This window comes from Helianthus annuus, chromosome 3, assembly GCF_002127325.2.
Source record: "Helianthus annuus cultivar XRQ/B chromosome 3, HanXRQr2.0-SUNRISE, whole genome shotgun sequence".
NCBI lineage: Eukaryota > Viridiplantae > Streptophyta > Magnoliopsida > Asterales > Asteraceae > Helianthus > Helianthus annuus.
The window spans coordinates 107615556-107629898 of record NC_035435.2 but is presented as its reverse complement, the minus strand read 5'-3'; the positions used below and the strand labels follow the sequence as shown (position 1 = coordinate 107629898).

At 39.4% G+C, this 14343-nt stretch overlaps 1 protein-coding gene across 3 annotated transcripts; it reads left to right on the top strand.

Moving 5' to 3' along the window:
* The first annotated feature begins 979 nt into the window (after nt 1–979).
* LOC110929162 (receptor-like protein 43) lies at nt 980–14002 on the top strand. Of its 3 annotated transcripts, XM_035987925.1 has the most exons (3): nt 980–1379; nt 11951–12970; nt 13052–14002. In XM_035987925.1, exons 1-3 carry the CDS (start codon nt 1070–1072, stop codon nt 13756–13758), a joined length of 2037 nt encoding a protein of 678 aa, XP_035843818.1. In that variant the 5' UTR covers nt 980–1069; the 3' UTR covers nt 13759–14002. The 3 variants fall into 3 exon arrangements, with proteins under 3 accessions (XP_035843818.1, XP_022027974.1, XP_035843819.1); XM_022172282.2 differs by having other exon boundaries at nt 981–1379; nt 11951–14002; XM_035987926.1 differs by lacking the exon at nt 980–1379 and adding an exon at nt 7931–11813 and having other exon boundaries at nt 11951–14002.
* Nucleotides 14003–14343: the final 341 nt, after the last annotated feature.

Below are 14343 nucleotides of genomic sequence, written 5' to 3'. Positions count from 1 at the left end.
ATGAAAAAGTACTTGAGAAATCCAACGTTTAGTGATATGCAACAAATTATGGAACATCACGCTGAATATCATGGTCTCCCTGGGATGATAGGTAGTTTAGACTGTATGAAATGGGAGTGAAAACTTTGTCCAACTGCATGGCAAGACTCTCACACAAACGGATATCATGGAATGCCGACTATGATGCTTGAAGCTGTTACATCACAAGATCTTTGGATATGGCGTGCATTCTTTGGTACGCGTGCATCATTATACACAACATGATTTTAGAGGATGAAGGCCAGACAATAGTTGAATATTATCACAAGGAGACCCAATCAAATAACAAAGACATTAGTGACGAACAGAGAACGCAAAACCAAAATCTAATCGAGTCACGACAAATAAATGCAAATCTTCGAGCTGATTTGGTACACCATGTTTCAACACTTCCTAGATTTGACAACATTGAAGACGAAGATGAAGATGATTGATTTTTCTTTTTGTGATGCAATGTATTTTTTTTTTGTTGTATTTATTTAATATTAATTAAATAGGTGTTTTTAAAATTAATATATTAAATTCTATGATTAAAATAAAAAAAAAAAAGAAAAAAAAAAGAAAGATAGGTGTCAAATGACACCCCACGCCGCCTAGCCACGTCCCCTCCACACCCGACTATTTTGGGTGTGGACTGATGAAGCTCACAAGTGCCACATGTCAACCTAAGCCCCACACCCCGCAGTTTAAACATTCAACGATTGAAATATTTATGATTTTTTCCATGAAAAGATTCTTGTTTATTGTTGTGAATTACAATTTGGAAATTTTGCATTATGAGACAACAATTTCAACATCAACAATCCAAAGACTTGACTTGCACAACCCAGATCGAATGTTCAAAACTAGAACAGGACCACAATCGATTAATTGATGTCGAGTACATTATGAGGTGGAGGAGGCACAACGTGTCAACACAACAGTGTTTGGAAGCAACTTCAAGGAAATTCTAGTTTTCATACTACTGTGTTTGTGTCTACATATGAAATGCGAGTGTTTATTGCAGCTACAAATTAAGTAGCAAGAGAGAATGGGTAATTTAAAGTTGGTCTACTCTTTTTTTCTTTTTTTCATCGGTTTTTCTTTTTCATCTTCTATGAATAGCAATCATAAATGCCCTGATGAACAGAGGGATGCCTTACTTCTCCTTAAACAAAACATTTCATCCGTTAAACGATTATACGTGCAAGACAACTCACTTTACGTTTGTAAAGATTTGAATGATCGGATTAGGATAAACTGGAAAAAGAGTATAGATTGTTGCGATTGGATTGGGATCACTTGCAATAACTTCACCGGAGACGTTATCAGTCTTAACCTTAAATGTGGCATGCTACAAGGTACCTATCATCTTCCCTATTTAACACCGCCTTATTTCAGGTTTCTTCACCTTCAATTGTCTCACCTTTAGGGGGGTAGGGGTGGAATAACTCACTAACCATTCCATCACTTACAACATCCAATCAGGTTCTGCCATGTCATCAACCATTATTTCCATCACTCACAACCTTTTTTAGTGGAAATTGTCATCACTCACAACCTTTTTATCAATGTACAACTCCTCAGCACTAGAGTACAACTCCTCAATACACAAAGTTCCACAAAATGAAGTTTACAACGCGTGCTCCGGTTCACGCGTTAAACATATTACGCGTTAAAAAGGAAGGCGGCGGCGGTGTGGGCATATGAAACACGCGTTATGGGGGGACATAACGTGTCCACCCCGGGTCCTCTTATAATAAACTATAATACGTTACACGGATTAAACTGAAAATCGTTTCTAAACAAAGGTTGAACTACTCATAAAGGGTTATCACTTTGCTTTTAAGTTTATTTTTATTAAATCTTCTATCACCTTACTCAAATCAACTTTTTTTTTTGTGTGCGCTTTATTACCTTAAACTCTAGAGTAGAGTTCAGTTTAATATTTTGTTTTATTGTGTTTAATTGAATAATATAGCATCTATATCTTCATTAGCCGTTACAAAAACAGACATATCTACTACTAGTGTGGCGCATCATGAATTAAGTACTATCAAAAATATGTATAAACTAGGGTTAAGAACCGCCCGCGTTGCGGCGCGGGTACATCATAAATATTGAATGGATTAGTCCAGACGTACGTTATATGATGCATTAACCATATGAAAACACATATTTCGTCGTATCCAGTTGAACTCAATGTTACCTGTATAAGCATTGTAATTGGATCAAACGTAAAGTAAATCAAATTCGTATCGAACAATCATAAAGTATTATATGTGACCCAACTCATACATAAAAAACGTAACGGGTATGAAGGAAAATATGCACATGTAATCGAAAGGAATTAATTAGAGCTCTCGAAAAAAAGGGAGAAAAAGAAACCATAATTTGACTCCACTCAGTTCGAAACAAACTTTACGAAATATACATAGAATAAACACGAAAACATATTATATTTGACCTGAATCATTTCCCAAAAAAGTTTACGTCAAAACGTAAAACTACTTGAATTTATACCAAAACGTACATAAAAATATGCAAGTAAAAATGGTTTCTTTAAACGAAAATGTATTATATTTGACCTGACTCGTCTATAAAAAAAGTTTACGTCGGAATGTTGAACAAATCATATTTATACATACCCCCTACATAAAATATGCACGTAAAAAATAGTTTTTAAGTAAAGGAAGTATAGGGGTAAACCGAAACAAAATATTAGTAAAAAATTTAATAGGTTAAAAACGTTCGTAAAACCTTACCAAGTAGTACCAATGCCACAACGACATCGACTCTCAACATCATAAAAATAAAATAGATAAAATGGTAAAAATTACACTGAATGAAAAGCAGTCTAAAAGTCAAAATATAAAATATGAAATGTTTGGGTTAAAAATGGTAAAAATTACACTGAATGAAAAGCAGACTAAAATCGTTGAACCACGTACACCCGTTACAGTGTGTTAATGCGAAAAATTAACCAGAAACGTAAAACGTAGAAAATAATAACTTAGTCGATCTAGGACTTGCCCTTTGCGGCGAACTTTTCAAAAGGGAAAAAATGGACGCGTTGCGACAGGTCTGTCAAATATGAAAAAATAGAGCAAAAAACGTTAAGCCTCACATGGACGCTACAACATGTTAGCGAAGAAATTAACCAGAAACGTAAAACGTAGAAAATAATAACTTAGTCGATCTAGGACTTGCCCATTGCGGCGAACTTTTCAAAAAAAGAAAAAATGGACGCGTTGCGACGTTCTGTCAAATATGAAAAAATAGAGAAAAAAATGTTATACCTCACATGCATGCTACGACATGTTAACTCGCAAAATTTAGAACGAAACGTAAAACGAAAAACTTGCGAAAGATTAAAGTTATGGGGGACCAAAGTTGTAAATAATAAAGTGTTGTGTTAAATTATAAAAGATAGAAAACTTTGGATTAAAATTAAAAAAAAAATTAAAGGGGTCAAAATATAAAATATGAAATGTTTGGGTGAAAAGTGAAATATCAATTTTTTTTAAACACTCTCAAAGCATATGTTACAACTCATCCAAGCAAGATGTAGTTGCTTATTTATAGTGGAATAATAATAACCTGCTTTTTCTTTTTTATTTTTTAAAATCATGTGGGAAAAAGTTTAAATAAGGCTAATTCAGTGATTTTTTTTTTTTGTCAATTGTGAATACTCTTCTTGTGTATGGGTTCATAGTACGAGACACGTTTTTCGGGTTCGTGTAAAAAAGTTTGATTTGTGCTGTGTTCGACCAGCTAATACGTTTAACCCCCTACATATGGTATATATCTAAGTCTTTATTATAATCATCATCATATATACATGTATAAAAGTTGAGATCTGACAAGTTTATAGACAGACATGAACATCGTTTATAAACTTGAACCAATATTTATATATTTTTCAAATAATAATAAGTAAAATGAATTGTATATTAAAATGTGAAAACTTTATTTCCTTAGGATCTGTTTGGTATGGGGTAATGGAATGGACAAGATAATGGAATGGGAGAGGGAATGGAATGAAATGAATCATTACCATTCCATGTCTTGTTTGGTTACCATGTCAGAATAGAATGAATTATTATTATGTATTGTTTGGTAGGAAAGAAAAGATGAAGGAATAAAATCGGTGATAGTGGTGGTCGGTGGCGGTGATTGTGGGTTGTTATAGGTGGCGGCGGCGGTGGTGGTTGTTGCGATGGGTGGCGGTGGCGACGGTAGCCCTCGGTGTGGTCTGTGGCAGTGGTGGGTGGTGGCGTCGGTGGTGGTCGTCGGTGGTGGTATGTGGCGATGGAGGCGGTGGCGGGTTGCGACGACTGGAGGGTGGGCACGACGGTACGCATTGGTGGTAGGGTGGTTGCGGCGACAACGGTGGCCGGTGATGGTGGTGGCTAGTGGCTGGTGGCGGCGGCTATGGGCGGCAGTGGTGGGCGGCGTCCGGTGGCGGCGATGGGTGGTAACGGTGGCGGTGGTGGTGGCGGTGGCCGCGGTGGGTGGCAACGGTGGAAGGTGGGTGGCGACAGCAACTGTGGTCTTTGGGGCGGTGGCGTAGGCGGTAGTGGGTGGCGGGTTACCGGTCGCGTCAACTGGTGGGTGGCGACGGTGGTGGGCGCTGGTGGTGGGTGGTGACGACGATTTTAGGTTGTGGTATTGTTAACGGAGGGTGCAATAGGGGATAGAATAAAAAAAACATGGGGGCGGATGGAATGATTGCGAGGGAATGGAATCCCCTATGTAATGGGTGATTGACCAACCAGACACCCTTTTCTTCATTCTCTCTTAATGGTCCATTCCATTCCGTCTCTCATTCCTGCATATCAAATACTACCTTACTTTTCAAATAAAACGAATACCCCACTTGGGTAAGGATAGTGTAAAAAGGGCCTAAAGTGTGAGAAGTGTGAGAAGTGTATTATAACACTATATATAATACTATATAACACCCTATAAACACCGTATAACAATATGTAACACCATATAATACCATATAACACTATGTAACACTATATATCATTATATAACAAATATAACACTATACATCTATCATAGGCATCCTATCAGACAACCTATAGTGTTATATTTGTTATATAATGATATATAGTGTTACAAAGTGTTATATGGTATTATATGGTGTTACATATTGTTATACTGTGTTTATAGGGTGTTATATAGTATTATATATAGTGTTATAATACACTTCTCACACTTCTCACACTTTTTACAGGATCCTCTACCTACCCCACTTATAAACTTAATTGAAAGACAAAACACCCATCATTAATATCAAAACCGACACACACACAATCTCTTTCTACATTAACCATCACAAAACCAACACCATCACCAAAACAATCATCTCTACAAGTCAAAAGAGCACCACCATCTAATCATCACACTAAGGTAATATTTAGAATACAGGAATGGGAGGCATAATGGAATAGACCATTGTGTGGGAATAAAGAAAAGAGTGTTTAGTTGGTCAATCGAATGAAATCGCCAATTATACAAGACATTTCATTCCCTCAAAATCATTCCATCTGCCATCTGATCTTTTTTTCCATTATATTCCCTCTTTCACTTTCATTAACTATACAACAACTCATCATCACCACCAACATCACCCACAGATGTTGCCACTTACCCGTCGCCACCATCCACCACTGCTGCCCCCACCACCTTCGCCACCCACCAATGCTACTGAAATGCCCAAAACTTAGAAGATCAAACGATTATTTTAAACGCAGCTAAACTTGAAACCAACTAAAATTTTCGTGTTTATACATTACTTTAATGCTACAAAAGTTTTAAACAAGTTGACAAACTAAAGTTTATACATAGTCGTACTACCTAACTACCAAAAGACTAGTTCAAACATGTTTACAACAAGAAGAAAACGACTTTAGCGAAAACTACAACAAAAAGTTTTGACCCGTTCGCACAACTTAGTTCGGAAGCATGTTGAGGGCGAAAGGTGCATGTGTGTTCGTGATGTGTGCAAAATGCAACATATAAATTAAATCAAATGAGGCATAAAACTAACCCTCTTTTAGTACTATTGTTGGAAAAAGCACGTTTCTTTCTTCCTTTTGAATATACAGGACCAAACGAGCTTAAAAGAACAAAAGTAGCAAATAAGCAGCCAAAACTACAAAAAGAAGGAATAGACGTGACATGCTCGACCCCTCGACAACATCTCCTAAAGTAAAAACAAGGCAACGGAGCCTGACCACGGGGCCGTGTCCAGCTAGGCATGGGGCGTGGTCAGGAGCCTGTAGAACAAGACAAACCTGTAGAAACTTCTACGCCCACCACGGGGGCGTGCCCAGCTCAACATGGGGCGTGGTAAACTCTAAGATACGCAGAATCTTGATAGTACAGCAAAGACTTGACCACGGGGCCGTGCCCAAGAGACACGGGGTCATGTGGGGCCCTCTGCTGACAATTGCAATTAATGAAGGAATAGAAGATGATGGCCACGGGCTGTGCCCGCTGGACACGAAGCCGTGGCCAGGGCTCTGTTCAGGCTATAAATAGGGGTGCTTGGTTCACTTGAAAGGCATCCCTTGGCAAACCACTACTCTCCCACTTTACCACCACTCCACCACCACTATAACACCAACACCCACCACCATCATCCATTATCCATCTTTAGAGTGTGTAGTAGTCTCAGGATCCCAGATTGATTGTAAGAGTTCTTGCCAATCAAAGGCCATGTTTGGTTAAGCCTCTTACATCACTTGGTGAAGACAAGTTTTCAATGTATTACTTTTGATTTTTAATCTTTCAGCATTTTTTATTTGGGTTTGTACTAATGACTTTAATAACTAGTTTCTTATGTTGAAGGTGAATTTTCTTTATCATTTTCTCATGGTGTCTTGAGGTTACTTTACTGTCTATATAAAGTAAATGATGTCATCATTTGTGTCTTTACGGTCTATATAAAGCGCGTTAACTACCTGGAAGGGGGTTAGGGGGATGGTTTGGTAAAGTTCTTGTCTCGTTCAGTGTATAGATCATGCGAGGACCTGGTTCAAGCTTACTAGGACCTCCTTCAATACCCACTGGTATTGGATGGCGGGGGTGCGAAGAGCTTGAACCCCTCATATGTAAACTACTATTAATACTTCAAACCAACTTCTTGGGATTGTATCCTTGCTGACTCAAACCACTTAGCTGAGGGTAACGTTACCTTCAAAAGAGGGGCCTACCACTTTTCGCATTAATAACTTACTTAATTGTCTTTCAATATTCCGACCCTTTGGGATTGTATCCCTGCTGACTCAAAACACTGGGTTGAGGGTAACGTCACCTTCAAAAGAGGGGCCTACGACTATAACTAAGATAATCTCTTAAAAAGTCCGAAAGTGCGAAAATCATCAAAAGATACATTATTGATGAGTAGGATCCAAGTGATTCTATCTTGATCCAGCCCTTTCAACCCTTAGTCGTGATACCTGCTCATTCACAACCACCGCTGACCACACCTTTTTTTTTTGAACGACAAATTTTGGATCACTGACGGGCCACTAGAGTATCATCGTGCCACCAGCGAAACCACCCGATCATATCCATCTCCGTTGACCACGCCTTAATTGTCGATCTCCTCCTTGATTTCAGTTTAGCTCTAATACCAATTCAAGAACAAATTGATAAATAAAACTCAAACACACATACACACAATTTCAATTATAAACTCTCGTATTATTATAGCCAAGAAACTGCTCAAAACATGGATACAATAATCCCTAATGCTGTGTTCCAGAGATCCACTTAACAGGGGGAGAGGAGGGGAGGGGAGGGAAAATGGGGTTTTTTTTGCCTGATAATAGTCTTTCCAATTTGGAAAGACGTGGAGGGGAGGGGAGGGATGGGGAGGGATTTTTAACTCGGGAACACACCCTAATACATAAACCATAATTATGGCTATGTATTTATAAAGGTAACCAAAGTTGGTCAACAAGGTATTACCAAATATAATTAACCCTTAATTGCAATCCCATAAAACCATTAACAACATTTAATGAATTCCACGGGCCTAAGACCATGTGTAGTGGAAGGAGAATACAATGCCCCCACCCTAGGGCATTTTACGCCATGTGGCGGTCCAGTCAGCAAAGGGACATTATTGGGCGTTTTCTAAAATGGGGTGTAATGGGGATGGGGCATTATTGGGGCATTAAATAAAATAAAGAAAAAACCCCTAAAAAATCTCATTGGTCAGTCAACCCTCCCACAATCCCCTTTAGGCGTTTTATATATCACGCCAAAGCAATTTTTTTTGAGCATAATGCCCCATAATGCCCTATGTAATGGGAGTGGGGGGCGTTTTTTTTTAACATTATGCCCACATAATGCCCCACTACGGATGGTCTAACCGAGATGGCCTATTTCCCCTACACATGAAGGGACTCAATTGGGCGGACAATTACCAACATGCCGTCCATTTTACACCACCAATATGCCTTTGGTTAACAATTCTTGATTTGAGATATAATGATTTTTTTATCTTGCTCTGTCGGGTGGTCCATTTCATTGCCTGTTCCTACTTACTCTGTGCAAAGTTGGAGATCATTGATATGTTTTCGACGAGTCGGCTCAATTTATAAATGAGTCAAGTTCAAGCTCATATTTCACACCAGAGGAGAGATTTCGAGCCTAACTGAGTTAGCACTGATAGTTTTGAGCTTGAACTCGAGTTGAATCATGTGCGGATTGTCGTGAGTAGTCCCACTGAGAGATTTAAAATTAAAAAGAGAATTAGCGTAGAAAGGGTAAGAGCTATTATAGACCATGACACCTTAATCGGTCACAAATGTATAATTAATAAAAAAGTAAAATTTGGCTAGAAGGAGAAATGGATATTGAGTTGCTAATGATTGACATTTTCATTTGAATCAAGGTCTCCAATACTTTGAGCACATTTGTTGGCCGAAGAGTGGACCTCGCTTTAAGCGGGTCTATGAGAAAACTCATATTAGCCTCTTTTTGCGGAGATTCATGTCTGCTTTAGCACATAATAGAGGCCCTCCCCGACCAAATCATGTTTGTATTTAAAACACGACAACTCCTTACAATGAACCACTTGCTCCCCATAATTATTCGGACAAACTTTATGACAGACTAAGCAAGGCTCATCAACTAGAAACAAGGGGATCATTAAACAGTATTTAAGGATGGCACGATAATCCACCGCTGACATGTGTTGGCCTAGCCCTTTAATGAGGATAATGGTTTGGAAATCTTGAGTGTGAGGGCCTTAAAAGCACTATAACACTGCTTTCTGACAAGGGGACAGGTTAAACTTCTCTCCCAAACTCTAGATAGTTTTACTATAGATGGCACTCACCAAAATATTTTGGGTCTTAGGGGTGTCCTTATTAATGAATCCGCCAAAATCAAGATCTGGAAGGGACTTGTGCAAGGTACCCAACACAAACCAACAATCGAAATCTAATCCATCAATACCAAAGTCCCACAAAATGCGATCCTGTAAACTCCAAGATTGTGACCTTGAGGCCACGAAAGCGTAAGAAAATACATCGTCAGCAGAATACAAGCCTAAACCCCTGAAAGGGATCAGCAAGTATGCCAGCCTCCATTGAAAATCCCCAAAAGACATGCCCCCACAAACCATAATGTCCTCGATCACATATTTGAGGCCTTTTTCAAAAAAAAAAAAAAAAAAAAAAAAAAAAAAAAAAACAGAAACAACTTCCTCAATAAACATAGGCTGACAAGTTCAATTCATAGGCCAAATAACAACTTGGCAACCGTCATACAAGAGTGAAGAAGAAGGAGCTTGCATTGAGGGACCCACAAGCGAGGAAGGCACCTCATAAGGTCCATAACACATGATGCTCTCTTCACAACCAAATGCTTGATATAGTCGACATCACGACTAACAGCACCCCCAAGGACTTTCACACCCAATTTTGGTACACCAATCCCACAGGGAAACAAACCTCCCTTCATTTCTGCTTCACTAGGCACTGGCCAAAAGACTTCATTTCTCTTGCTGTAAAGCTCAAGGGCCAAACATGGACCCTCGGACCTAATTGTATTTGAAGCCTTATCCACTTCAGCAGTGTCTCGTATAATCGTACCACACATGGAAAAGTAACTTGCACCTATCCCACACCTGATAAATGGGGGGGGGGGGTGAAAAACTATGGGAAAAAGGAGTGACCCCAAAGGGTCTCTTTATTGAACCCTAGTCATGGACCAGATATAATCATCCCTGGCATATAACCTAGTAAGTTACCCATACAAAAAATTGACCCACAAGGAGATGGACGGGCATCGGGAATGAACATCCTATACGAGTGTCTTCCTATCCACAAGGTTGAAGACCTTAGAGAAATCGATTGTAAGCATGGCCAACGACCCATGCGAGTGGAACTTTTTTAAAAGAGTTAATTACTGTTTTCCCCTCCTTCTTCATCGAAACCTTAGAGACCAATCTCATCCAAATCACACCTATAGTAATAGGCCTAATCCCATTGTACGACTGAAGCAGCGACGTTTGGGGGCAGATGCAACAAACTACGCTAAGCCCTAGGACACCCCCAACCACAAATTGACCACCTTAGTGATAACCCTAAGTAGGCCAGTGGCGATCGTAGACCCCTCTCCACAAAGGGCGTCCAAAATGTTAAACCCCTCAACCCATCTATCCCACAAGAATTCCATTTGGGGAAGAATTAAATGCGCCCCAGGATACACTTTACTTCAATAGATAAAGAGGATCCACAAGTAACGAGACAAGCAAAATGGGGGGGGGGGGCAGGACTAGGTGCTTATGCACTAACGCCTTGAAAGTAGCATCCCCAAGTAGGGTAACCCTAGAAGAGCATAAGACTTTAACGACAACAGTAAATTGACCATCGGTGACTTTCCACTGACATTGCTTAACGTTGACACCCCCTTTAGAATTACCATCCTCAGGGAAGCCCTTCCCATGTCTACCCCCCTCCTCCATGGTTCAGTTGAAAAGAGAGAGGGTGATTTTCAGTAAACTCGACCATGTCTCCCCAAACTGCTAGGACATGCTGAATACTATGACATTACAGGGACTTCCTATTCCCTGACCTACACTCTTGTCTGTTTGAAGTCCTGAAACCCGCAACGTGCAGCGAGGTAACACCAAGAGTCTAACCCACGCCTTAACCAACTACGATATAGCTATCACCTTGCACAAAGTTAAGGCCTAGGCAAAAGCCATGCGACAACTATGAGGGATTCTCTTAACAATCATGATAGGAAGATAGAAAACCTGATCAAGGAAGACCTCGTCTAACACCACCACCACTTCCATCCCAAAGAAACAGCAACCCCACTTACCGCTCGAGGCTTAAGGATCCCCACAATGAACACTTCTACCACTTTCGTGCCTAACTTGAAACTAGCCAACCCATCTGTATGATGGCAAGCCCGACTGAGGCTAGTGGTGGCGGAAGCTCGGAGGGCCATCCCCACCGCAGATGAGTGGAAATGGTGGGAGATAGATATGATTTGGAAGTGAGGAGAGTATAGAAAGAAAGAGTCAAAGAGATTTAAAAACAGTGAAAGGATTGGTGGTTCAGGAAGTGAAGTCACAAATGCACCATTTAAAAAATAAAAAAAATAAAAAAAAAACATCACTAGTGATGGGCACCCCTACTAAAATCCATCACTAGTGATGGAATCAAGCTTAAATGATGTGACGGAACATGATTGGGTGTTGTGAGTTATGGAAAACCATCACTAGTGAAGCGCCCCTACCCCCTTATACAACGGTGAGTCTAATTTTCCATGTTTTGATGCATGGAAAACTAAATGTAGTTACATACACTTAAGTGTCATTTATTTTGACTGAAATAAAAGCGACTAATTTCACCATCATTTATTGACATTTCATTTAACAAACTGACAGGTGTATTGGAAATGGATACATTGTTATCTAACCTTCCAAAGCTTGAAGCAGTTGATATCTCTTATAGCGGCTTATCTATTGTGACAAAAAATGATGCTCATTATGTGAACCCAGATCTTTATGAGTTAAGCTTGGCTGCTTGCAATCTGACCATGATTCCAGATTTCTTACGAGACATGAAAAATCTTCGAGTTTTAGATCTATCTGGGAACTATATATCGGGTCACATTCCTACTTGGGCTGGGGAGATTGGAGGAAATAACTTGATTTATTTGGACCTCTCAGATAACTTCATAACAGGCCTCTCAGAATTCAGGTCAGATGGATTGCAATATTTGTATCTGCATCTCAACCTAATTAACGGACCACTTCCCCCTTGGATATGCAACAAGAAGCACCTTAAGTATTTGGATATATCACAGAATGGCATTACCGAAATGGATGCACAATGCTTGCAAAATATAAGCTCCTCTTTAGTGTCTCTGAATGTCTATGGAAACATGATTCAAGGACCATTTCCTACGACAATTTGCAGCATGGGCAATTTAATGTATTTAGATATGTCCTATAATAGTTTTTTTGGAGTGATTCCAGAGTGCCTGAAAAATATCAGCTCGTCTCTAGTGTCTCTCATGGTCCACTCCAACATGATTCAAGGACCATTTCCTACGACAATTTGTAACATGCGCAGTTTATTGTATTTGGATATGTCTAATAATAGCTTTCATGGAGAGATTCCACAGTGCTTTGGAAATGTCATCTCCTCACTTGCACTGATAGATCTAGGGGCAAACGAATTCCATGGCACCATTCCGAAACTTAATGGGTCTTGTGAATTTTTAGATGTGCTTAAATTAAACAAAAATAAATTAGAAGGAGAGGTGCCAAGTTTCTTGTGCAACTGTCGATCCTTGAAAATACTTCACCTAGAACACAACCAGTTAAATGGCAAATTCCCTCATTGGTTAGGAGATCTTCAACAGTTGCAGGTTCTTATCCTCAGATCAAACAAGTTACATGGTACCATTGAAGCCTCTTCTACATCTGATTTCGTATTTCCTAGTTTGCGTATTTTCGACATATCTAATAATAGATTTGTAGGTCGTATTCCTGGAAAATATTTTGAAAATTTTAATGCCATCAAGGACATGGAGAAGGACCCAAAAACGAAATTTGTGAATATTAGTGGCTTACATTATTACTCTATTATTCCTTTGAAAGGTTCACAATTCTCATATACAAGCTTTTACATGACATTATTACTTCTTAGTATTGATCTATCCAGTAACAGATTTGAAGGAGAGATTCCCAACATCATTTGTAACCTTAAATCGTTGATGGTGCTCAACTTATCCAATAATAACCTCAGTGGTCAAATACCATATGCTCTAGGAAATCTGGTCGCTATGGAAGCATTAGACCTATCCAGGAACCAACTCGAAGGAGAAATCCCTCAAAGCGTTAAGAACTTGAACTTTCTATCATCCTTCAACCTCTCACAAAACCATCTTGTGGGGCGTATTCCAGTAGGAACCCAACTTCAGTCATTTGCAGAAGACGCGTTTTATGGCAATCCAGGACTCTGTGGGGCTCCATTAACCATACAATGTATTGAAGCCAAGAAAGAAGAGTGGATTTACATGGAACCCGTGATGCTGGGACTAGGATGTGGAACTCTACTTGGAGTGGTGTGGGGATATCGCATGTTGTCAACCGGAAGACCAAAATGGTTTAGTGCAATTGCTGATGTGGGAGGGCATACAAGACGAAAGAAGAGAAAACAAGTACATATCAGGAAAAGAAATTAGATTTTGTTTTTGAATGGTACTTGTTTCATATGTTTTTCTGTTAATGGTACTTGTTTCATATGTTTTTCTGTTTCATTTAAAATTCTGGATAAAAAGCAGATTGTTATGAATGCAGACATTTAGGCCCATAAGCCAAGCCCAATTTAATGTTAATGGGCTTTAGGGTTGCTATTGTATTGATCTATATATACATGTGTATATGTACATGATATGATGATGAATGAAATGGTGCTCTTTATCTCTTGTTTATATCACGTTATCAGCACGAGATGTGCTCTCTTTTATTTTTTCTACCAAGATGAAGCAAATTAATCAACAGTGGCGTCAATTCCATCAAAAGTGGTAACACCTTGAATATTCTGATGAAACTGGTCCGTCTCCAATCAGATTCCTACTAGGGATTAAGGCATCCGCACAACACGTCAATTGCCACCACTACGGGAACCGCAAGAAAATATGGTGTTGGTCCAGCAACCATGGGTTTCTTCCCCGTTTTGTTCGTCGGTTGCAGTATTTTTTTGGTGGTTTGAATTATTATGCATCCATGGCTTCCGATGGAGAAAAACGGGAAAATGGGAAAGGCGG